General features: G+C 39.8%; 1 protein-coding gene across 4 annotated transcripts in view; it reads right to left on the bottom strand.

Annotated features, from left to right (window-relative positions):
- Nucleotides 1–26,730, bottom strand: part of CEP112 (centrosomal protein 112) — a 334,383-nt gene that overhangs the window by 136,270 nt on the left and 171,383 nt on the right. For all 4 annotated transcript variants that reach the window (XM_036033460.1, XM_036033461.1, XM_036033459.1 and 1 more), the window contains one exon: nt 5,103–5,333. In XM_036033460.1, the coding sequence (XP_035889353.1) occupies nt 5,103–5,333 (231 nt within the window). The remainder of the gene's footprint in view (nt 1–5,102; nt 5,334–26,730) is intronic.

A 26,730-nucleotide genomic window follows, 5' to 3' on the forward strand; every position in this document is an offset into this window, starting at 1 on the left:
TTGTCACTGACAGAAGCTACACAGGATCTGCACTTAGGAATTCTTTTATAACCTTAACATTGTAAGTGCTACTGGAACAGCCCAGACCCATGGGGGGTGTTATATTTATATTATTTATTATTCTGGTGTTATTTTCCTCTTCTCTTGGAACCTCAATTTTATACTTAATAATAGAAAATTAATTTCTAAACACCTCAATTCTGACTAGATTTTGAACTAACAAATACTTTAATTTTCAGATTTATTTCAACATCATAAAACAGTAAGCTTTTATAAGGTGCAACAAGAATTCAAGTGACCTGCACCATGACGAAACAGTCCAGCAACGGGATTTCCCACTGCCTGATCAGTGTCGGTTCAAACTTTTACAATACGAACTCGAAAGCCTAGTTTGTGTACTGAAAATTCAAACCATATCTGAATACAGATTTATACTATGTATGTAACTTATTGAGTAGCGTGGAGGAAATTACAGCACTAAAAAACAAGTATTTGACTATAAAGATCTATTTTATCCTACCTAAAGTACTTATAATGGGTGCAAATCAAATTTAGGTAAATCAGTAACAATGTTTTCCTCATGTGTATGACCATCCCCGGGGCTATACCGAATTTCTCAGTTCACCATCATTCTCTTACTCCCTCACTCAGCATCTATGAAGGTCTGCTTTAAACCAGGCCCCACCCGTGATCCCAGAGCTTTAGAAACAAGAATTTAATAAGGACTGTTTTCAGGGAACCCACAGTCCAGGTCTTCACTGTTTTGGAAATGGCTAAACTCCTCTTACTAGCTAAATAAAAACATTTATCAATCAGAAATACAAATTAATCTTCCTATCAAGAGCCCAGCCCTTCTAATTTTACCACGTGGACTTTGGGGGTTGTCTCACTACACCATCTCAACCAGAACCAAACTCATGGTAGTAAACACCGGCCCACGCAGGGCTTGCGTCCCATTTCCTAGACCGCTCTGCCAAGGCTCCGTGTTCCGATGAACCTTTATTCATGTCAGTTAAAATTACTATGCTCAACCCTCCTTTCTAGCTGCTTGTATTACTTGTGCAGTTCTGTTCAGGAACTTCCCATCCTTCCAGGCTCAGATGGCCATGCTACCCCATGCTGCATTGCAGAAGTGAACTAGACAGACAAGGTCCTGCTAATGGGGCTGACATTCCAATGCGGGTAAATAGAAAATGAGCAAGCGAAAAAATGAAAAGATAATTTCAGGTAGTGAGATGAATTTTTAAGACAAAGGAAAAAGATAAGGTGGTAGAGGTAGGCAAGACTTTAGATAGAAAGGTCAGGGAAAGACACTCTGAGGAGTGCAGAGGGATGAGGAGGAGGATGGCCCTAAGAAAATCACGGGGAACATTCTAGGCAGAGGAGTGACAGGTGCAAAGACCTGGAGGCAGGAGAGGGCGAGGCATGTTCCAGGGTCAGACCAGTGTCTTCTGTGGCTGCATCCTGGTAACCAAGGGAAGAGGTGGGCCCGGGCTGGTAACTTCATTCACACCCTCGTCCCTCAGATCACAAGCCAGGAAGTATCTACGGTTCTTTGCATCATTAGGCTCTTCCTCTCCATCTGTTCCTTCTCATGTATTTCAAGACATTTTCAGCCTAAAAATACATTCTCCTTAACTCCTACTGCTCTTTGGGGCTACACCTTCCTTTTAATATCAGATTTTCCAACAACAATAGGGTATTCACTAGTCCCCACTTTCTCACCGCTCTCTCACTTATCTTCTGCAACCGTGTTTCTGTCTGCTATCATTTTCAGGGCTCCGTCCAAGATCATCAATGACTTCTCAGTTTCAAATCCTGCGACCTCTCCTCCACCTTTATCCCTCCTGATTTTCTGTCACATTCTTGACAATCCTCCTTTCTAAATATTCTCTCCCTTTATCTCCATGAAAACACATTCTTCTCATATTCCTCTGACCTCTATGGCCCTTCCTCAACTGTTTCCTCCCAACCTCTTCCTTTGCCACTGTTTATTTTTTTTTTTTGTTTCCCCCTTGAACAGGCCCTCTCTGTGGGTGATTCCTACAGCTGTTTTTCCCAGTCCGGCCTTATGATTACCTATAAATGTTCCTTCAACAGCAAATGGACGCCGCAGCTGGGTGTAGTGCCGGCACTTCAAATTCAACCTGTTCATAACTGAGTTCATCTTTTCCTTCCCCAACCCAGAAAGTTCTCCTACATTCCCAACTTATTAAGGGTCTATGTATAACCACTCCAATCGATGCTACTGCTGAGGCAGTTCTCCAGCACGTGTCCTCTGGCCCCTCAGCACGGCTGTATTCTCACCGCCTTCGGACACCGCTACTGTGCCCTCGGGGGCCTCTCACTTGGCTCAGTCCAGTCCCCACCGACCGCTTCTGCTGCTAGGACATCTGGTCAATGCTGACAAACTTTCCTAATAATCACTTGGCTATTGACACTTCATTACCTAAACATCTTCAGTAGCTTCTCACTGTTTACCCAGTGGAGCTAAAATACCTCCCGCAGCTTTGAAGACTCTAGCTTCAAATCCGTAGCTATCTTTTAGCCTGACCACTAACCACTCTCCTTGGTTAGCCTCCATGCCCCACACACAGTTCTGCTGGCTCTTGCTGGATCTGCTAGTCCAAACCCTACACGTGGAGTTCAAGTGGCATATCTTCTAGTTAACCTTCCACGATGGCCTTCACAGAAAGTAATTCTCCCTGGCTGGTGTAGCTCAGTGGATTGAGCACGGGCTGGGAACCAAAGTGTCCCAGGTTCGATTCCCAGTCAGGGTACATTCCTGGGTTGCAGGCCATAACCCCCAGCAACCGCACATTGATGTCTCTCTCTCTCTCTCTCTCTCTCTCTCTCTCTCTCCCTCTCTCTCTCTCCCTGCCTCCATTCCCTCTCTAAAAATAAATAAATAAAATCTTAAAAAAAAAAAAGAAAGTAATTCTCCCCCAATTCAGACTCCACCTTCACTACCACGTGCGTATGTGCACGCGTGTGTGTCTTCTATTTTTCAGAATGTCCTTGAAGATGGTGCTTTTCCCCCCTCTTTTCTGTGTCTCTCCACAGTGTCTGTGATAATGCCTTTGTGGGATATGGAAAATATTCCAGAAATGTTTGCCAAATGAATTACCCAGTGCTTCTAATACTATTTTCAATGATCTGTAAACTGCCAATTAGCCAGTAACATATATAAACCTATACTTGAAAAATTTTATCTGTTGAAAAGAAACATTTAAAATGTGAGTATATAATACAAGAAAATCAAGGCCTAAACTATATGTTTTATGAGTCTGGCTTTGGTATATCCAATCTCCTTCAATCGAGCTGCACTGGTATCTGTGCCATTTAAGGACATGGACTCAGAAGTCCTTGGAACTGGCAGTGGAGATGACTGACACCCAGGGGAGGTGTGTGTGAGAGTTACCAGGAAGGCGAGTGCAGCACCACTTGTGCTCTCCACTAGTCTCTTTCGTTTGCTCTTGTCAGAGGTTGGAACTATACCACGGAAGGAAATGTCTCTACTCCCTGAGACTGTCTATTCCAGCACCAAAAATGACCATTTTGCACTGCTTTCATGGTACTGTCACTAGCATCCCCACTTGGAGGTATAAACGGCATCTCAACTGGAACACATCTGACAGGCCTGACCTGTTGTTCTTGAGGTCTCCTTCCTGCCGGCAAAGGGAGATTCCACCTGTCCACTGACTCCAGCAGGTTGCCCTGGAAGCACTCCTGACTGCTGCCTCCCCCACTTCCCCCCTCTGTGCTCTCCCCCTCCTTACTGCAGAAACAGCAAGAAGTCCAGTCAGCTCCACCTTCAGAACATTACCCACATCTGAAGCCTCTCTCATCTCGTGTCTAAAATCTTGCAACAGCCTTTAGGGTAGTCTCCCTACTTCTGTCTTTGCCCTCAAGTCAGTCTCTTCTCAGCACTAGCAGACAGAGAGCTCCTATTCAAACGTGAGTGGTAATACGTCACTCCTCTGTTCACACCTGTCAAGCCTTCTCTACTCCTGGAGCCCCAAAGCAAAGCCCTTTCAAAGGCCTGGACCCACCTCCAGGACCTGGTCCACCTCTGTGCTCCCTTCCCTGGTTTATCCCTTCCTCCTCGTCCTCTGTCATCACTCCCAGCCACACCGACCTCTTTGCTGTTCCTCCAAGAAGCCAGGCTCCCTCCTGCCTCTTTAGAGCCCTTTTCCTGTTATTTTGGGTTCAGCAAAGTTGGCTGAATCTGACCCTTAGATAAATTTAGGTAGGATAAAGCAAGCACCTTCCAGTCCCGGCCCCATAAATTCAGCGGAGCGGTGCCTCAAGTGGTGCTGTGTACGCTATGAAGGATCAACATCATTGAATGATGAAGAAGAGAGGAAAAAATTAAACAGAATTGGAGGATTCTTCAATTACACTCCTCAAGTTTCTTTGTCCCAAGATATAGATTGGTTTTAAGAAACTCAAGGGACAATTTACATTTGGTATGCTTAAGAACAATTCACACTCACTACCCAATTAAAATGTTTATACTTTTACAAAACATCAAAAAAAAGAATATTTGATATTGCTCCTAGAATATATAAGTCAGCCCCAAATGTATCAACAGTATATTGACATTTATTTTGAAATTATATAATTTTAAAGGAGTTTTTCTATCTGCAATATCAATCTTGAAAAATATGTCAGTGTATGTGTTACACTTATAAAAACTGTAAAATATAGAAGTAATTATTTGGCCATCTAGAAAATGTCTGGAACTTAGTCTTAGCCTAAGAAAATTTAGGGCTACAACCTCAGTATTCCTAACCAGTGTAATGTTTTGGTAATAATATAACATTGTTTTCATCACGGTGTGTATTTAATATACACAGAATGGGACATTTCATACAATTCCCTCAATTAAAGTCAACGAAAATGTTAGGAAACTCTGTATATTATTTAGTGGTGCTTAGACATACAGCGAGATACTTAAATCGCTAACTTGAAAAGTTCACGCAACTAGAGAGTAATTCTATGTCTACCACCAGCTTCTAGAGATTAAATATAAGGGCGGGAGCTGTGGGTTTCAAGCATGGGTTTCAACTGCCTATAAAAATTTGAGGTGGGTATCTTACCTTTTCCAGTGTCATCTCTGTCTCAGCTGCATGAGTCTTTTTCAGCTCTATTTTCATCTTTTCTGATTCAGCCTTCAGCTTGCTGACCACAGCCTCATGGTCCCTCGTGGCCCTCTGCTTCTCCTCCTCACGCAGCAGACCGAGCTCTACCAGCTGCTGTTTCCGCTGGGAGTTCACGTTAATCAGCTCTTCCCTCAGCTTGTGAACTTGGGCCTCCATGTCAGCAATAACCTTTATTTTGAAAAATTAAAAAATGGGCAAAGGCTATGAATAAGAAAGTCATAGAAGAATTGCGAAAGACTAACAAAAATACAAAAATGCCCACTTCTTTCCTTCCTTCTACTCTTCTTCCTCCTTTTCTTCCTGTCTGCCTTCTTTCATTCTCCACTCCCAGGCCATTCCGTCCTAGCTCAGATGTAAATACCACCTAGAATGGTATACCATCGATACTGTATTTAGCTTTGCTTCAAATATATATGTAAATGGAATATTACATGTATCATTCTGCAACTTGCTTTTTCAAATAGTCAACACTGAGATTCATCTAGTACTTGCTATTATATTTTTGTTTTTATCTCATTGATTTCTGCTCTTGTTTTTATGTCCTTTGTTCTACATTCTTGGATTTATTTCATATCCCTTCTTCTAATTTCTTATTTTGGATATTTAACACATTTATTTTTATCCTTCTTTTTTGACTTATAAACATAGGACTCTAAATGCTTCTCTAATTATTGCTTACATTTAATCACATAGGTTTAGATATACAGTATTTTCATTAACATTTAGTTCAAAACATTTTTAAACTTCCACCATAATTTTTTGACTTACAAATCATTTAGAAGTATGTTTTTAAATTCTCAAACATATGGGGTGACTAGTTTTCTAGGGCTGTCATAACGAAGTACCCCTAAACAGGGTGGCTTAGGACAACAGACGTTCATTCTCTCACAGCTCCACAGGCTGCCTGTCTCAAACCAAGGTGTGGGCAGGGCTGGTTCCCCTGGAGGCTCTGAGGGAGAATCTGTTCCATGCCTGTCTCTTAGCCTCTGGGGCTTGCTGGCAATCCCTGGCATTCCTTGGTTAGTAGATACAACGCTCCAATGTTTGCCTCCATCTTCACATGGCTTTCTTTGTGTGTCTGCATCCACATTTCCCTCTTCCTATAAGGACATTGGTCATCTTTGATTTAGGATCCACCCAAATCCAGCACGACCTTATTTCAGCTTGATTACACTGCAAAGACCCTTCTCCCAAATATGGTCACATTCCCAGGCTGGCCTGACCTGCAGACTATGTGTGTTCAAGGGAAGGAGCTGTAGCCTGGGGAGGAAACCAGGGAACTGTTGTAGGAAGGGGTGATAGGGTGGCAGTGGTGGTGGAAGAATGCTTTGCTTTACTTCCCCCTCTTGTCTCTCTCTTTTGTTGCCAGGGGACAACCTAATCTGTCCCATCGCCATGTTAGAAGCAAGAAACCAACATGGAGTCACTGCAATTTGGGTCATGCCAAGGCAAGCAATACTTTGCTGGGGTGAGGAGTTGAAAAAACAAATGCAGATTCATCGGAACTTCTTGAGCACTCACTCTGCCAGACTCCCACCTCCACACTTCCACTCTTTAACTTGTAACTATGTATAGCTCACTTCTTATTAGGATCTATGATGTGGAAGCCACTATGATGAGTGGCTTGCAGAAAAAACACTTTGCCTAAGAGAGTTTAGACAATAAAGCACCAGCTACACACACACACACACACACACACACACGCACGCACGCACACGCACCCATGAGCCATAGAGGCATAAGAGAAGACCGAGTGCCATAAAAGTTCAGAAAACGAAGCAGTTACTTTGAGCTAGGAAGGGTTCTGGAGAACCGAGTAATAAAACAGAACATATCTGAGATGGGAGAAAAATAAAAATTACGGGCAGACTCACTTATGAACACTGACACAAAAATCCTAAATGAATTATTAGCAAACCGAGTCCAATAAAGTGTAAAAATATGTAATCACTACATTGCAAGAAACATAAGGGCAGTTTAACATTTATAAAAATCTATAAATGCCAATAAATATCAAATTTAAATAAAAAGAAAATCTCGAAGCTATAAAATTTACCAAAACTGACTAGAACAAAATGGAAAATATGAGTCATTCTATAACCATTAGAAAAATTTAAATAGTAGTCAAAAATCTTTCCAGAAATGAAATATCAAGCCCAGATGGCTTTACTGGCCAGTTCCACCAAGTATTTAAGAAACAACTCACTCTGATATTAATTTTCCCATAGAGTAGAAAAGGGGCTATTCAGCAACTTAATTTATGAGGCTAGCATAACATCAATTAAAAAACATTTTCAAAAGAGAAGAATCTCAGGTCAACCTCAACAATTATTAGCAAACTGAATTCAGTGATAATATATCATGAAAGAACTAAAAAGGACAATATTGGTGTAATGTTAGAAAATAATCTATAATAATGATTTATTCCATTGAAGTATTAAAAGAAAAAAACCTTATGACAGTCTCAATACACAGAAAAACAATGATACAATTCCATGATGGAAACTTGTAGCAAAATAGGGAATAGAAGAGACCATTCTTAACCAGATAAAAGGTAGTTACCAAAAGCTCTGCATTTTTCATTTGTTCTTTATTATGAAGCTTTAAAATAACCCTTTTAAAATCAGGCAGAAGAAAAAAATACCTGCTACCATTACTTGTATTCATAACTTTATGACAAAAAAACCCTGTCTTTAATCATGGGTATTAGGATTTTCTATATGGAAAATGCAAAATGAATGTACAAATTATTAGAAATAATAAGAGAGTTTCAAAAAGGGTCAGAATAGAAGATTAATGTTAAAAATCATTCATCATTTTTATATACCAGCAAAAAATAATAAAACACCATTTACAATGAAAATATAGGATTCTCAGAAATGTCTACCAAGAGATGTACAAAACTGTATAAGCCTTTTTGAAAGGCATTAAAGGAGATCCAAATAGCTGAGAGAAACATAGCTCTCCTAAAGGAGAGACAAGTGGTGTGACAACCCACACCACACACTAGGACCTGAAATAATGTCACTGAATCTAACACAGTGTGATATTATCATATAGCAATGATCTTCTACCTTTTTCATCTTGTCACATGCATAAGCCATAATTACTAAGTTCCGCACCACATGAAAAAATATTCTATATTTTTGCCAATCTGACAAAAAACAGGTACACTTTTGACTGATTTACAAAAAAAAAAAAAAGTAATTACCTACACCGTTTGTTCCAAAGTGACTTTTTAAAAACCAGGTACCTAAACTTGTACATAAGGATTTTTGGTCCCAAGAATTAACAAACCAGATACAACCTTATTGTGTGATGTTACCAGTAAGATGCAACTCCATTAAATGACTTGCATACTTATAGTTCGAGACGGGGCATTCACACTGGATGGCTATTGTTGTGTTGGCTGTTGTCATTTCTTATTTGACAATCTAAGGGAAAAGAGGTCAGGCCCCGACTAAATAGTCAGGTATTGCATGTTTTAAAAATTCTTGTGGCACACCATTGAAAATCGCTGTCAGAGAGAATAGGACAACTTGACTAATGGAACATAATGGAGAACCTAGAAGCTGGCTCATGTGGGAGAGAGCTGGCATTGCAGTTTAGTGGGTAAATGATGAACCCGTCTAAAAATTGTGCTAAGACAGTAAGTTATCCATATGGAAAAAAAATGAAATCGGGTGCCTCTCTTACACAATAGACAAAAGTCAACTCTCTCCATTCCTAGGTACATACTCAAGACCAATAAAACATTTCTCCATGTATGTGGGGATAGTGAGCCAATACTACCACGGGGTTAAGGACAACGGTTGCCTCTGGTACAGGGATGCCAGGAATACGGGAAAGGAAGGACTTATAGGCAGAGGCAATGGGTTTAATAATACCCTAATTTTTCACTTGGGTGGTCACTTCACGATGCCCATTTTGTTAGCACGCCTGAGTGCTTAAATACTTTTGACAACTGGACACAACATAAAAAAATTTAAAAGATGGTGCAAAGGTTTTACGCCCAGATGGTAGGAATAATTACTCAAATTTTAATATGATAATTATTTAAAAATAGTTTTTCTATTTTTTATGAAAATGCAAACCTCTAATGACAATTTTCCCTTTGTCATGAATATTTCATAAGGGACACTCCATTGTAAAAAAGTTAGTTCAAAATAATATATTTTCTTTAGAACAACATTAATAGTCCTAGAATACATTTGAATAATGTATGGTTAATATTAAGGCCACCAAACTTATGATTTTAAGTTATATAAAATGAATCAAAAGAATTTTGATTCTATTTTTATTATGCTGGACATGATAAGTATACATATGGATTTATGCTTATGTAGTCAAAGAGAACACATTATTTTAACCTTATGGTATTTTAATCTTCTAACATTATTTTATAAATATCACATGCAAGAGAATTTTCCCGTCTGTTGTAAACTCCCATAGGAATTTTAGCATGAAAGAGAGTTTCACCTTGTAACAAAACATTGTCTCCCAAAGAAAAACGCGTGAGAAATATTGATAGATGATTAACGTGTTACTGATGAATTAAATATAATACCTAAACACAAATCAGTTCTGTTTTGAAGCAGGACAACTGGCTGTATTGAACACCATGGTTCAGATAGCAGTAGGGTCAGACAATATGAATAAGCAGGATTAAAATGAAACAAAATGATAAAAGGCAGGATCAGAAGGTTTGAATTCAGACTCGTCTGAAGCAGAGGAGTTCAGAGAACGGTGAGTACCTCCAAGTCAACTCTTGCTCTGACATAGGTCTTAGGTCTTTCAAGACTTTTGAGCCTGACGTAGTTCCCAGCTCTCTAGTCAGCTGTCAGTCATTGGTTTTTCTGTCCACCTGTGCATCCACCCCTCTATACACTGACTGCCTCACCAAGTCACATTTTAAAGAGAGGAATGGTCTATATCTATTAATGGAGCTTCATTGTCCATTTCCAAAGAGTTGTGTTCTCATTTACCCATGAAACTGATCAAGGAGGAAAGTCCTCAGAGGAAACTGGTTTTATATTTGGAGAGAAGAAGTTCAAACTCCTGACCTCCTCCTCACTGGCAATTTCCTTCTGCAGTGAAAGGGCAAGGAACCCGAGAACAGGGACCCTGCCACCACTCTCCTGCCTCCCTTAGACATTCTTTGGTTGGCCACATAGGTTAGAATTAGGAAGAAGAGCATGGAAGTGGATGACCTTTGGTCAGATATTATCACTGCTTCATGCAGACTTGAAGAGCAAGATGTCACTGAATTAAACACACCTCTGTTTCTCAGCAATGAATTATAGGTGAGTGCAGAGTGCCAGGGCCAAGGTATGCCTGCTAATCTCTGTCAGTATAAGGAAGGGCAGTACAACACTATCTCCGTCTTTATTGATTCAAGGAAGTCATACCTAAACGTCACAGAAATGAAAGCCTCACAGATGGGTAGAGGTTTGAAGAAACGGTCTTCGGATTTCTTGGCTCGCAGAAAAGGTCAGAGTACTTCTGTACACATCCCTGCACTTAAGGGGCCCTCTAGGTATTTCTTCACCTTTTATTCACCCGGTCCTTTCACTTTGCCTCACACAGGAAGAACCGGGCATTCTGTCTGCATGGTTTGCATATAAGTGAGATGAACTCACTGTAAGCATCCCATATGGCACGGAATGCAAGTACTGTTCAGAGGAGGGAAAGTTGCCGTGTGACATCTACAATGCTTTAATCTTTTTTTGAAGATTCTGAAAATATTCCAGGACCACAAAATAATTCAAGGTCATTATTATAAATCCAATTATCACTGTGAAGTTATAGAAATGTGTAACATTTAAGTGATTGGGGCTAACCTATGGTGACCAGAGGAGAAAAGGACTTAGGTTCCCCCAAATTCCAAAAGAACCACGCAGCTCTGGGGCCCCACACACTAAACTACAGGGTGGTGCTGCTGACCGCACCGACACTGCGAAGCTGCACCGTAGGAGGGGAGGACAGAGGTTAACACACAGGAAAGGCAAGAAAAACTTGAATTTGGTTAATTTTAGAACAGTTAATATTCAGTTTGGGAACATACCAAAAGGGACTTAGATCAAGAAAGAAAAAATATTTTTACCTGCAGAAGGAAAGAGTACTCCAGGGAGGGCATTTAAAAAAAAAGAAGAAGAAGTAGGGTAAAAGTACAAAAGAAAAGCACCCATTAATTGAAATGCCTATCTGGAGGACAAGAAGGGGGACGTGTAATGAGTCACATGAGCTGGCAAACGTTACGGCTGCATTTGTTTTTTGTGAGTAATGACAACACCACTCAAAATTCATAGCTGATGTTGAAATTTCTAGTTTATTCTAGAACCACCCAAATCATCTAATTCAAAATTATTCTTGAGGGAAGGGAGTAAAAACCCATAGCAACTTGCTTTTAGATTAAGTTACAATTACAAGGAAAAAAAGATTCATAGTACATTGACCTATTTGGGAAATCTGCAAACGAATGTCTACTACACTTAAAATAACTATGGATAAGCATTTATTTTAGAAAGGAAATTATTTAATTAACAGAAACACAAAATCTACATAGGCATACATTTTCTAGACTCAAATGGAACTATCAAAGTGGAGATATCCCGCCTGAGAATGACGACAGTAAAAGCACTAGCCTCAAACAGCACGGGCACTCCCATCTTGAGAACGCACCATGTAAGCATTAGAAGGCCAGCACAGATGTACTGTCCACAGCGCGCCGCGGTGCGCATCGGGGCTGACGACCCGGAGGACTGCATGTTGGGAAGGTGTTATTTGTAGCATCTAGAAACACTTAAAATTTTTTTCTTGACAGTGTTTGCAGGAGTGACAGGTAAACTATTTAGCCTTGGAAGAAGAATAAAACTCAGGCTGAATTTTTCACTAGAAACTTTCTATAAAGAATGACATTTGAGTAACTGGAAAGCAGATTTTCAACACTCTCCATTTACTATACTTCCCATTTCCAAAAAAGGCAAAACTTTGACCTAGGTTTTCTACCCGTTCTTATTTGCCACCCTATCCAAACATTCTGTCCACACTAAGCTCACAATAGCCTATATGTTATACTAGTGCCAGTCAGAAAACACTAATTACTGTGCTAACAACCATATGACTTCACGGAAGCAAAGTTTTCAGAAGTCTTGGCTGCTTACCTAAACATAGGGAAATCTAGAACACTCTGAAGCACACATGGCTGACCTTTCAACACTGGGCCAAGGAAAAGAGGAAGGGCCCTGGCCCTTATGAAAGGTGCCAGTGGCTCAGTGACAGCCTCCATCAGAAGGGACATGGTGTGTCCTCCCTGACTAGTACCTCTAACAGCATTTCCTTCTAATTACGCATCCTTTTTTATGCATTGTGTGCACTTCATGCAACTAATTCTTTAAAAATATGCAGAAACTAATACGAAAGGATCATACAGTATGTTTTAAGCCTGTGCCATGTAAATACCAGAATCGCATTTGTAATTTAAGTGTGCATTAAAAATATACCATAAGTCAGTCTTATCTAAAGATATAAATGTGAAACATTGCTATTGCTTTCACCTTTTTTTCCCCAAGTAACAGATTACAATTGAGGATATGTAGTTCAATATTCCTTTCACTAAGTGCATAAAATAGTGTCATTCTTGATGGATCTACTAGGAATTGTGAAAGAAGCTCAAGTATCCAGTCTAAAGGAAATTCACTCCAAAGCCTTTAAGGCAATGGTGGTGATAGCTCCAGCGTGGTAGCACCGCATCCTCCCCAGTCAACTGACCTCAGAGGACAGCTTCGCTGTCCAGGTGTGTCTCCCCAAGGTATCTTAGGTGTCAGAACACCTTGCATTACGTTCAGCGTATAGAGTCAGTAAAGAGAGGGCAGGTGCCTCACTCTTCATCCACCCCACTTGTGAAGGCGCCCTGGAGGACTGGGCATCAACACAGCAACCCCATGAGACTGGGCAACAATTTATTGTAATAATTTGTATTTTTGCACATGATCTGTTACTTGTAGCTTTTACCTCTCTGTTTAGAAAATGAATTCACGTAATATTAAAAGATATTTTGTGGGAAAAGCCAGAGAAAATACCCAGAAAAAAAATCACTAAATCCATGATGATATTATTTACCTCTGCTAATAATATATAATATATATTAATTGTTAATTTTTTAATAATTTAGCCTTTTCACATTAAAATCACTTTCAATTATATTAACCATTTTGTGGGGTATTTTTAGCTGGGGGTCTATGAGTTTATAAAACAGGATGTTCTTAAATATATTTGAGTATAAATTCAAAAGGTGTAGATAGTTCTATAATACCCAGCATAGAGACATTAGATACATGATGCATAACAATGATATAATATAAAAACGAAGGTTTAAAACTAATTTATAGGTGGATTTAGACTACCACATTAAGGGTTCATTTGATTAAATATAATGTTAAACTCTTTTCCACATTACATTCTGGCCAAACTAGACAGTTATGATATTTAACAAAGTTCTACAACTTAGATAATCAAACACTTGGCTACAGACACACTGATCCTAATTACAAAACTTTTAAAACAAACTAAGGAACAAATGCTACCTAGATCAAGATTATGGACACCAACAGATTTTTTCAAAACCCACAGAAAAATGCTATAAATAAATATAGACATGAACAAAAAAGTTAAATGTTTCAATGAACTTAACATTTTGATAAATACATGAATTGACTTTTTTCCCACTAAATACTAATAAACATCAAATATATTTTAAGATTGTCGGTTCGTTCTGCAGTTAAAAAGCTCTGACTATATACTGTAACTGCCTGTAATTCCCACCAGTCAGTCCTCACCACGTTGCCAATGCCTGTTGAACTACTGGCAGCCTATAGTTGCCTGCTGTACTTACTCCGTGTGCTGAGCAAAGTCACCTGACAATACCTGAGACAGATGATTTACGAGATCATTTCCCTTTTTATTAACTAAAAGGTTCAGAAACTCCTTTCATCCTCTCTCTTCCATTTAACCTCAAACACAAGCGTGCACTTGCCCAGCCACTCTCTGATCATTTCCCGCTACGTGGGGCACGTCCAACAGGGCTCTAGCCAAATGAGATCTTGCCTCCAGGATAGGCTCACAGCCATGAACTTTGGTTGCCTGCCTGACTAAATCTTTCTGTCACCTTCAATCTCTGATGCTTGTTTGCTTCACAATCTGGGGTTTGGATTCCTGATTCTACACGTGTTCCAAAATTAAGGTTACTACCTGTACCCACAATCTTTTGGGTTAACTAGATTCTTGACTTTATGTATAATTACAACCTTCTTATCTCTTGTTTTAACTACCTGAACTCATGAAGTCCATGTCCTGATCTCATGACCTGACTTCTTTATCCTAAAATGGACCAACTTGAATTTCTAACCATCTTAATAATTCTAAAGGTCCATTTTAGTGCCGAGTTGGCTAGGTATCTGGTCTCCTCCCTCTATCATCTCCTAGGATATTGATTTTACCAGACAGTCTCAGACTACTTATTCAGCCATCCATCCCCCTCAAAGAAACCAGCAAACCCTAAGAAAATATTTATTTGAATGAGAATAAGTACCTGAAAAGTATTGAAACAGAAAGACATGTTGCTATGGATACAGAACCCTATGGCCTTATTCCATGCAGTTCCAAAGTAAAGGAGCCAATAAGAAGGCAGAAACTTAACTAAGAATCTGATTAAAGAGACCAGAAAGTATATATTACTTTTATTAGCAGAAAATTACATAAAGCGTTTTTTGTTTGTTTTTATTGCTTGTTCAGTAAGAGATGCCTTGAATGTGGGTAATATACCCTATAACAATTTCAAAAGTCATAAGGAAAAATTCTTCTCCCAGTTCTGTATGATCATAATTGAACATATATAATAAAATGGATGTTGTTAATTAAATGTTATGCAAAATACAAACCACATCACTTAAATAATCCTCTGAATTTCAATTATACAATTTAGAAAACCATTGTGCCCATGTGTGTGTTCTATATGCTTCAAAATTTTATAAACCACTTCACACACTTATTTGAAATTCTTACAATAAAAAATGTTGGTGTTATCATTCTCATCAAAAATAATAAAATGGAACTCTAAAAGACTGGATTAAGGTAGCAATTTTTCAACCTTTTTCATCTCTTGGCACACATAAACTAATTACTAAAATTCTGTGGCACACAAAAAAATATACTTTTTGCTGATCTGACAAAAATAGGTATAAATTTAATTCATTCACACCGATGACTATTGTTGTGTTGGTTGTTGTCATTTTTTATTTGACAATCTAAAGGAAAAGAGGTCAGTGTCCCTGTCTAGACAGGTGCTGCATGTTTTAAAAACTCTTGCAGCACACCGGTTGAAAATCTCTGGACTGAGGTACTGTTTCAGTTCACGAACACTGCAAGCAGTGATCAGAATCGGCTCTCAGGCCCTCTCACTCTCATCTGCTCTATCAGACGGCACTTGCTTTAATTAAAGCTTCTTGCTCTAGAACTCAGAAATTTTGCAGAGATTTAGACTCAAGTGACTAGGGCACTTTCTTAAGTTTTTAATGGAAATCTTCAGTGACCATTATTCCTTATGTTTTATTTTACAAACAATTGCTGGCCAGATCAATAAAGGTTATTCAACTATAATGGTGACGCTAAAGAAATCTAATATAACATTAGTGGGGAAACGCCCAGGTTAGATTTTTCCATATGGAGTGATTTCCCATGCATTGGTGAATTCCCTATCTGAAATAATATCATTTTAATATAGACTGATATTTTGTTTCTTGCTCAAGTTTTATTGCATCATGAAATTACATTTCAACAAGATGTTCCAGATTTATGCAGAAAGTCTTGCCACAGTCAGACTTGTATTTATTTCTAATAATATCTCAGTTTTTCATGCAGTTTCCATTTCTCAGAGTGCTCTTCTAAGTTCTCCTTCCACTGAGACTTTATACCTTTAACTCAGTATGACACTGACTACTGTACCCTGGGGGCTGTCTAATGCACTTTCCATGTTGATGAAACTACGCCCGTGTTCTGTGTTATTCACTTTGGCAACAGAAAAAAAAAGTGTCACCCTTATTTAAAGCATGTGTGACCTCCACTGTGGAGCATATGCAAGGTTTTGCTATGCTTTTTAAGTCATTCATTTCAGTAATTAATAATTATCCGCATCTTCCTAACCCTAAACAGTACCTCCCTAGTTGTACCAATGACAGAATCCCTTACTGACCAATCTCCTAAGGACACAGTAAGTGACAGAACCATAAAATGTTTCATGGGATGCCAGATAACTGAATTCTGAAATAACAGATACAAGTCTTCTGAATGGCTCCAAATTTCTTGGAAAAGGCACATTATGAATTTACTAGTCAGTACTTTGTCCAACCCATTTTTAAACTGATTCTGTGAAGCACCTCAGGAAACAATTAGAGTAGATGAAAGCAGAAAAAGAAAAATTAGGCCATCGTATTGACAAAAATTTGCTGTATGACATTTTCTCAAGTGTTTCTTTAAAATCTTAAAGTACACATAGTCGAACAAACCAGATGGTATAAAAATGTTCTTAATGTATACAATGGAAAACTACTCAGTCATAAGAAAGAATGAAATACTGCCATTTGTGACAACATGAATGGATCTTGAGAGTATCATGCTAAGCTAAATAAGTCAGAAGGAAAAGACAAAAACCATATGATTTCACTCATATGTGGGATAAAAAATGGAAGGCAACAAATGAAAAAAGAAAACAAACAGACTCACAGACACAGACAATAGAAGGGGGTCGCCGAAGAGGAAGGGGGCGGAGGGAGGATGCAGAGGGCGAAGGGGGCTGACTCTACAGCAGCGAGGGGAGGCGAGCCCTTGGGCACTGGGCACGCAGTGCGATGTGCAGATGATGCGTCATAGGCTTGTACACTTGAAACTCACAGGGTGCTGTTAGGCAAGGGTTCCCCGATAACCTTCATTTAAAAAATGCTCTCAATGAAACATTACTGTTTATGTTCCCATCTGTAATCCATCCCTCCCCCACCCCCAGGTTGACACACTTAACTCTTTCAGTTATATTTTTAACGCGCTGATAATGACCTCATGCCATTATATATTTCATAAATTATTAATTTATTCACCATGCATAAAAGATAAAGATTTGGCTTCCTTACACTATCCACCTTCTTTGAAAGACAGCTGCTTTATCATTTTTAGTTCCTTAATCGGTTACCTTTAAAACTTTTTTCCAGTTTTACTGAGATATTGTAATTGACATACAACATTATATAAGTTTAAAGTGTACAACATAATGACTTGATATGTGTATATACTGCAAAATGATTACCACATTAACTTTAGTGACATCCATTACCTCACATAGTTAGTTATTTTTCTTGTGATGAGAACTTAAGATTTACATTCTTAACAACTTTCAAATATATAATACAGTATTGATAACCAGTCATCATTCTGTACATTACATTTCTAGAGCTTATTTATAATCAGAAATTGGTATCATTTGACCATCTTTCACCCAATTCCCCCACCCTCTATCCCCCTCCTGTGGCAACCATCAATCTGTTCTCTGCTTCCAAGAATCTGGGTTTTCAAAAATTCCACAAATAAGTGAGATCATACGGTCTGTTATCTTTCTGGGTCTGACTTACTTCCCTTAGTATCTAGATGCTTCCTCCGCTCCCCCCACATCTGTTCTGATACAGACTGGACCCTTTCTTTCTACACTCACTGTGCACCCACTCTCTGGGATTCCCCTTTCCTCTTCTCCTATCTGGATCCACTGTGCCTTGAATCCTTTGTATTTCTCTTTGATATTCACTCCTTTAGTTTACTGAAGAACAGCTACAGGCAACTACAAAGAAATGCAGGAGATAATCTTCCCAAATCCTTGCATGTTTGCAATGTCTTTCTCCAACCTTATGATTGATTGAACATTGGCTTAGGTCTAGAAATCTGGTTTGAAACAACTTCCCTTTCATAGTTCTAAGGAAGTCATTACTATATTTTACCATTGATTACTGGAAATATGATGACAATCTATATATTGTTCCTGGTAGGGGAACTGATTTTTCTCTGGAAGGTTTCAGGACCTCTCTTATAGTGCTTCTGTTCTGAGATTTAACGATAACATAGGCAGATGTAGGTCTTTGTCACTCCTTATGCTGGTATTTACTAGCCTTTTCAATGTGAAGACTCACATCCTGCAGTCCTGTGAACTTCACTACTATGATTACATTGATAATAATTTTCCCACTCTATTTCCTGTGTCTTGGGTATCAGTTAACTATTGAGTATCTTGCCTTAATCATCATCTCACCTTCTAAAAATATATTTTATACTCATGTTTTTGCCTCTGTTTTCTGTTCTCTACTATGGGAGATATTCTTGACATTAATTTTGACAAACATTTGAAAATCCCCTTATTCTTTTGATTGTTAGATTTTCATGCCGCCTGTTATGCTACTTGTGTAATACCATATTTGGTGTTTCAGTTTTGCTTTCCTTAAATTCACATTTTGCTCCCTGAAGTTCCTTGTTTACTGTGGAGCCGCCTGATTGTTTAGTCTTTCTCTTTCGTGCCTCTGAAGCACACCTCAAATGTCAGGTGACCCAGGGTTGTCTGTTCACCCACGATCTGGGAGGTCAAGTGTTCTCTGTATGTGTGCAGGGCTGGAGATTGTATGGTAAGGGGTCACTGTGCTTGAGGATGGGCAAGAGGAGATGAAGATGTTATGGTGCAGATCCCTAAAAATGCACTAAAGCAGGCTTTGCTCAAAGACATTGTTTTCCACACTAGCTTCCTTGTACTCTTCCCAGACAGTTCATCCACTTCTCTCAGCCTGGGAGACAAATGCCCACCTGCTGGCCATTCTAGGCTCATTGGTAGAGATGCATTTCCTATTCTGTATGTTCACTTCCAACAAATCTTGCTTTCAACCGCACACTGCCCTTCTGCTACCCTTCCTTCCCAGCATCTCTGAGTCCTGGGCCCCTGTTGGGTTTCACGAGGGGGACAGGCTCTTTCCTAGGCTCTAGTCTTCTTCATGTGCGGTTAGATGCTGGCTATCTCAGCACCGCTTCCAGAAATGTGTCCAAGTCTCCTGGCTGTTGATGGCCACCCTGTGTTCTCTTCCTTGTGATGGTTTCATGACTTTGGCTATCATCTTAAGAGGGCCTTGTAAGGGATGGGAAATAAGCTCATGTGGTCTGATCACTCCAATCATTTTGGACTTCTGTATATGTTTCAAAAAAACATTATTCAACCCTCTGAAAGTTGTTGTAATGCAGTTAATGGACAATAGGGAAGGTTCTATTGTGTAAAGAAATATGCATTTGGATTTCTGTTCCCCTTTCACTGCTTCCATTCCATTCTAGATGCTTCAGGTGTGCTGGGCCACATCTGTTTGACCTATCTGCTTGCAGCCCAGCTGAGGCATGCAACTCACTGTACTCCACTTCAGTTGGATGTGGTGTGACTTAGTTCTTCACTTTGAGCTTATTCCAGCATCACAGAAGGCTTCTCAGACCAAAGGTGGGTGCAGCCAGTAAGTGCAGGAGTGGGGAGGAGGTGTAGGTACAGACAGGAAGGGCAAGTATAGTGGGAAATGCAGGGGCAGATGCCCTTTGGGAGCAGCAATCAGAAAAAGGCAGAATTCCATGGATAAATGCTTTAGACCCCCATTCCTTGGTGGGACACTCACGTGGTATGTTCTCAAAGATCACCCAGGGTCCTCGGTGGAATGGAGTTCCCCTGCTCTCAGGTAGTAACTTGATGAATATAGTGCCCTTTATGGGCGTTTCCCTTCCCTGTGTCATTCTCTCCATTCCCTTCCTTCAGATTCCTGGAATCCCCTCCCCAGTGAACTACTAATTCTTGTATCAGGCTCTGTTTTCATAATAACCTAAACCATGACAATACCATGCGCAATTAAGCTGTAATGTGCTTTGCAGAGGAAGATGTGCTTTGTAATGTACAACGTCAGAGGAAGAGGGGACTGAATTTCTATGAACATGTCTGGTTATCCTTCATTCAAGTCCATTTCAATGACCATTACTTTATAAATTAAAATGCATCAAATTATTTGATGTAATATGAAATGTAAATTAGCAAAGAGTTTTAACCAATATTCATTCCCTGAATGCAATATTTTAGCTACTATATACACAAATATTTTTACACCTTTAAGTGACTGTTATGTTATTCTAAGAATTCTGCTTTCAGTGACCTCTAGCCAATTTAGTAAACTGCTAAGAAGTTACCTTGAGTAAAATAAAACTATATACAGAATGAAGCCAGCCTTAGAAACAAAGAGAATGGGAAAAGGTATGTTTGGGGGACATTCACCAATTGAAAAGCGTTTTCAGTGAATTTCTAGAGAACAGAAAGTAGGCAGAACCATACTGAGATGTGAGGGGGACCGAGGTTGCAAAAGTCAGAGCCAATGGGGAGGCGTCAGCAGAGCTGAGAGCTCATCTATCACAACGTAGTCCAGAGGCTCTGGGCTCATGCACCACAAAGGCAGAAAAGACCCCATGGGAGGTGAAATGAAAAACAAGTTCCTGAGGTCTGTGTACAGGGGGCGTGCACCCCACCCCAGCCTGCAGACTGTAGGCAATTAAGGCAAAAACCAAGCTTTTCCCTTAAAAAGATGAATGAACAATCCAGGGAAACCTAAGGCTTCCAGTGTGAAGTCCACAGCCCCAGAATAAAGCCCTCTTCATTCCAGCTTTTAAGGGGCCTGGATTCTCATACATCTTTCTGTCTAACTGTGATCCCTCATCCCAGAACTCACTCCGACTTCCCACTTAGGAAGAGACATATGAGGAGGTGGGTGGGAAAAAAGTCTGCTTACACAACAAATCAGCTACCTTGTAACCCCGTCTGTGGTAGGTTGAATAATGGCCCCCACTAGCTTTGGCTGTCCACATCCTAATCCTTAGAACCTGTCCTTTTAAAAGGAAGGGAGAAGGTCAGAGTCAAAGTGAAGGCTGCACGTGACAGTGGAAGTGCCGAAAGGGGAGGGGGTGCAGGCCACAAGTGGGAACGCAGGCGGCCTGTGGGGGTTGGAAAGACAAGGAAACATCATCTTCCCGGGAACCTCCGGAAGGAACCATCCCTGCTGACATTGGATTTTAGTTTTATAAGAGTAGTTTCAGTTATTGCACCTTTAGAACTGTAAGGTAATACTGTAAGATTTCTATTGTGTTAAGCCACAGTTGTGGTAACTTGATACAATAGCAATAGAAAACTAATATACCATTCACCTTTTGTAAATATGACTAGAAAGCAAGAATCATCAAGCATATAAGAACAGCCAAGAAGAATAAATATAAAAGACAAATATAAAGAAAAAGAAAACCTAACCCTGCAAGAAAGAGATATTCAGAGAATGGTACTAAAACACATTCTAATTCATAAACTTGGAGAGAGGAAAAATTATTACATCTACAAAATGAAAACAAGATGCTCTGAAAAATAAATAGAAAAAGTACAAAAAGATCCCAGTGTTTAAAACTATGATTCTTGAGCATAGGGGGAAGTAAACCTGCAGAAAGGCTGAGTGAAAAGACAAAAGGGAAGAAAAATTTGAGAAAAAAGTCTGTCATAAAGGCTTTCTGAGGTCTTTGATTGAGGACAAGCCTCACAGACGCCATTAACCTCCTGAGACGTCCAGGCGTGAAGGGTGTGAGGGCCGGGCTGCCTCCTGCCTCCGACCTCAGTGTGAGACGTGTGGCCACTGTCAGTGCCAGTGAAATGTCGTTATTCAAGGGGCAGAGTCTCCCCTTGTTCCCTCAGAGTCTTGGACTACACAGAAACAATACTTATTGATTCCACACTCTCTCAGATGAGGTTTATGATTATGGGGAAGACAAAACACAGGACCAGGCAGTCCAAGGTCCTCTGTGGCACACAACACTGCTCCTTTATTATCGCTGACGTATTTTTTCCCTTTGCGTTATTTTTATGAGAACAGATGCAGCAAGTTCACGCATTAGCTACAGAGGCAAAGCAGAGAAAAGGCCCTGTGTGTGTGTGCTCACGCACACAGGCACACATGTGCATGTATGTATGTTTTCCCGTTGGCCATCAGACATAGCTTCAAACAATCATCTTATTATTTTATCCCTGAAAAGTTCATCTGTTGCCTGGAAATAGTGGAAAAAGTTTTTGAAGATGACCTCAAACCATGTTCCCCTTGCCAACTACCCTTAATTGTAACATCATACCCGCTGGACACAGACAAAAACAAGCAATGGCACTGGGCACCGCAGCACGTTATGACGCAGTCACCACATTTGTCCTCTTAGTGCCAGCACTTTGATGGCATGAAAACAGGATTTCTAACACACTGAAGATCTCTAAGATAAAACCGTGCCAATCTCAATGACCACCGGCAGGAGACAACACAACTGGAGACATTCTCTACACACACCCCCTTTTGAAGATTTTAATATAAACTGTGGAGAAGAACATTAAACTCAGAAGGAATATGGTTCTAACACCATGGAATCAGTAGCAAAAGTCACTCCTTGGAGGATTATGGGGCTTTCAGCAGAGAACTAAAAGAGAGACATTTGTTGGCTATGTTCCTGCTTTCTTCTAACATGGCAGCCTCTGCAGGGAGAAACCACATGGACATGAAACTTTATTTACTGAAAAGTAATTAAAGAAGCAATAATACACTCTCCAGTTGGGAGAAGATTCCACAGGATGGTGCCCAAGGAGTGGCCACCCCGCCCACTGCTGAGGTCACAGACGCCTCACAAGGTCTCTGACACCGCGCTTAGCACACTGTTTGGTATTTGTTTGCCTTTTACTCTGGTGATTAAGTGTCTTATTCATTTTTCCTCTTCACAAACAAGGTGCTCTGACAGAGAACTGCAGGGGAAGCCCTTTTGGAGAGTGCCATTAGGGAAGTCCTATTTGAGGAGTTAACAGTTAGGCTAAAACTTAAAGAATGAGAAGAAGCCAATCATACACACAGATAAAGCAAAAGCCTTCCAGTTCCAATGAACAGCATGGGCCCAAGTGTGATGGCAGGAAAGAGCAGGGTGTATTTTAACAACAACAAGGAGGCCGGTGTAGTTCAGGTATAGGTGGCAAGGGGAGAAGAGCTGGAGAAGATGGTGGGAAAGTGACAATAGGACAGATTGTGCTGGGTATTGTAGGCTATGCTAATTAGTTGGGATTTTATTCTAAGTATAAACTATTGAAGGATTTTAAGCCAGGGAGTTTTCTATTTTGATATACATTTTGAAAAATATCACTATGTCTATTGAAAAAAAAATAAGAGAGAAAGCAAGACCTGGAGTTAGGAGACCATGGTGGGGGTCTGCATGAGAGAGTGGTGGCCTGGACTAGGGCAGTGGATAGTAGTGAACAGATTTCAGCAATGGGTTAAGAGGAAGGAACACCCTTCAGGAATGACTTCCAAGGTCTGGCTTGAGCACTGAGTGCACAGTAATGCCACATACAGTCAAAGGGAGGATGGAGAGTGTAGGTTTCATTCTGGACACGTGACATTGGAGGTGTTTGTTTTGTAAGTTAGCTAAGAGAAGACGCCAAAAGGTACCTGGATATTTGAGCTCAGCTCTCAGATGAGAGACGGGAAATTTGAGGTTATTGGCATATAGTTGTTATTGAGACCACTGAAATGTAGATGATCACTTAACAGAAGAATGAGAATAAAAAAAGGGAGAGGCCAGGCTCCAATATTTCACATAAAAGTAGAAGAGTCAGTAGAGCAAAGAGAAACTAGGGTGAAGTGGGAGAAGCAGGAGGAAAAGTAGGGTTTGTAGGAAGATGGGGCCGTAATTCAATAGGACAGAGGTAAAGGAATGGATACGGCGAAGAAAACCTAACCGCCCAGGCCAAAGCAGTGGAGGACTGGCTGGTTTCAGAATGATGACACAGAAAACAAGGGGAGCTAAACCAGATTCCAGAGGGAAGAACAGTGATGACCACACTGAGAGAAATCCAACTTCTTCCAAGTAACTCAGTGAACTCTTATGAATTTACGAAAAATACATAAGAAGTAGGCAAAATGTACTTCACGGTGAATCCTATATGAAAGGGTTTTATTACGTGTTTTCTCTTGAGGAGGAGAAAAAAAGAAAACGAAACATTCCAGAATATGAAGGAGACCATAAACTACAATAAAGAAGGAATGAAAGGGTTGCTCCTCCTACTGACATCTACTTTGCAAATTCGTCCACATTCAGAATTTCGTCAAACTGTGGTTTGGATATCAACTGGCAGTTTAAAATAGAAATTCCATTTGAAGAAGATTTTTTTAAAGGTGGTGCAGAATGATCAAATCTGTACAATTAAATGGTACCAAAGCTTCCAGAAAATGGAAGAACTGTTTTTTTTTTTAAATTCTGAGGAACAGAAAATGTCTAATGTAAAGCAAGTGCACATTCTCTTTAGGAAAATGTCTACTATTTATCCTAATTACTATTTGAAAATTATAAAATAATCACTTTTCACTTTAGAGCGGACTTGGATCTATGTTCTAGGTTTGTAAATATCCTCAACTGCTTATCTGATTACTTAACTATTTGGCTCAAGACAATATTTATCATTCAATAGCATACTGAGCAAAGACCATGTTCAAGTCCACTTTCATAAATTTCTTTTTCAGATCAATAATCAGATGAGGGGAAAATACTTTAATGCAAGATAAGTAATTATTTTAAAATTGTTGTTTCCTCTTTAAAAAAAAAAAAAGGCAGTTTCAGCCATCTGATTACACTTCATTACCCTGCAATGCATTTGAACACATTAACACTGCAAGCAGAATATGTAATAAAAGAGAGGATGCGTTTTCAAATCCTTCTTGTCAAGTTTTAAGAGATACCAATCAAGCAAACACCTCGCTAATAGTCATGAGACTGCTGTCTTAATTAGTTGGTGATATTTTGACTAAGAACCTCAGATGATGAAACTGTTTTTCCTTGTATTGAACCAGCTTGGCCCAGACTAGCCTGTCCCGCAGTGACATGTATATTGAATACAAATCAGACAGCACAGCTTTAAATCTGTGTTGCAGCTCTCATTTCCAATTCGAGAACTGTACTATAATCATAAGCTTCTGGTGGATGAAAGGAAATCAGCTCTCTGAATATTAGCTAATGCCACATTTGCAAGTCCTGAAGAGATCTGTGCTGTTAAAAAAAAATAGATCATTTCGCGTGAACCTATATATATGAATTGCTTTGTACTGCTCAACTGATAGAAGCAATGCCTGTGCTGGGATTAAACCCTTTTCATCATAAAACCTCATCTGGTTCGGAGTCCAAGTCCATCAAACCTTTTCCCTTTAAAGTCCCGCCTTTGATTCTACATCAATTTATTCAAACCGCAGCTGGGTGGCTGAAAACGAAAGGACAGCATCATTTAAACCAACCATGTTCCCAACTTGAAAGAAGGGCTATAATTAAAAAAATGGGCATAAAAGAATGGAAATGGGATAATATTTTTTAATGGTAGTTCAAAGGCCAACAGATGTCAGAGCCTTTGAAGATGTCAGTACACTGAGCAAGAAGCTGCCATAAAAGAGCTTTGCCTGAGAGGTGAAGCAGCTTTTTAATGGCTAAGAAACCCTTGCAGACACATCCTTGTGTTTTTAATTTGTCGGAGTTTCTGCAGTATTTTCTGATTAATGACACATGATTATAACTGCATAGCAGACATATTTTTATACTTGGTTAAATGAATAGTTCATCCCGCATTCCTTTGGAAGTAGATAAGCACAGGGACACTTTCACAGGAAGTCCAAAACTGTTCTGATTGCTTCACATATTTATGCTAATTCTGTGGGACTGGCCAAATTCAGAGTTACTATATGTTGCCAGCTTTTGTTCTTCAATAGTCTGATTGCTAGTAACACTGCAATTCACATGTAGTAGTTCGAATGTGATTCACCAGCTTCATTCTTCTCATGTGCACGGAACAATATGTGCCTGAATAATTAATTTGTGCCCCAACTCATGTCAAACCAAATTAATGTTTAAAAACATTCCCGAGCTCAATCTAAACAACCATGGGCTGCCACGGGGGTTCAGAACAGAAAGAGCTGCGTGGGGAAAAATGGCAGCCATAACTGCAGTTTGACAGGAATGCCTACTCAGAAAGGAGAGCTGTGATGCCATGTGTCAAACGCTGGGGGACACTTTGCTAGGATTTGGGGGAGGGACTCAGAGGATCCCTGAACTATTTGCCCTTCTAAATAGTTCTGACATGTCAACTTGATTTGTTCTGTGAAACTACCCTCAAGATATTCATGAATGTTAACCACAAGTCACTAGTGAGTAGTACAAAAAAAAAAAAAAGGCTTTCCCACCACTGGGTATGCCTGTAATTTATGTCATGACGAGGTGTGTGGGGGAGAGAGAGGTCACAGGCTTTGAAGTCAGACAGCCTTGAATTCAAATCTACAGCCATAGAGCTTGGGTCTGCGTCCCTTCTGTAAAAACTGAGATAATACCTACCTCTTCCCAGAAAGCATAGGAAAAAGTGCCTAGTGCATGACACTGT

Source organism: Phyllostomus discolor, chromosome 8 (genome assembly GCF_004126475.2).
Source record: "Phyllostomus discolor isolate MPI-MPIP mPhyDis1 chromosome 8, mPhyDis1.pri.v3, whole genome shotgun sequence".
Lineage (NCBI taxonomy): Eukaryota > Metazoa > Chordata > Mammalia > Chiroptera > Phyllostomidae > Phyllostomus > Phyllostomus discolor.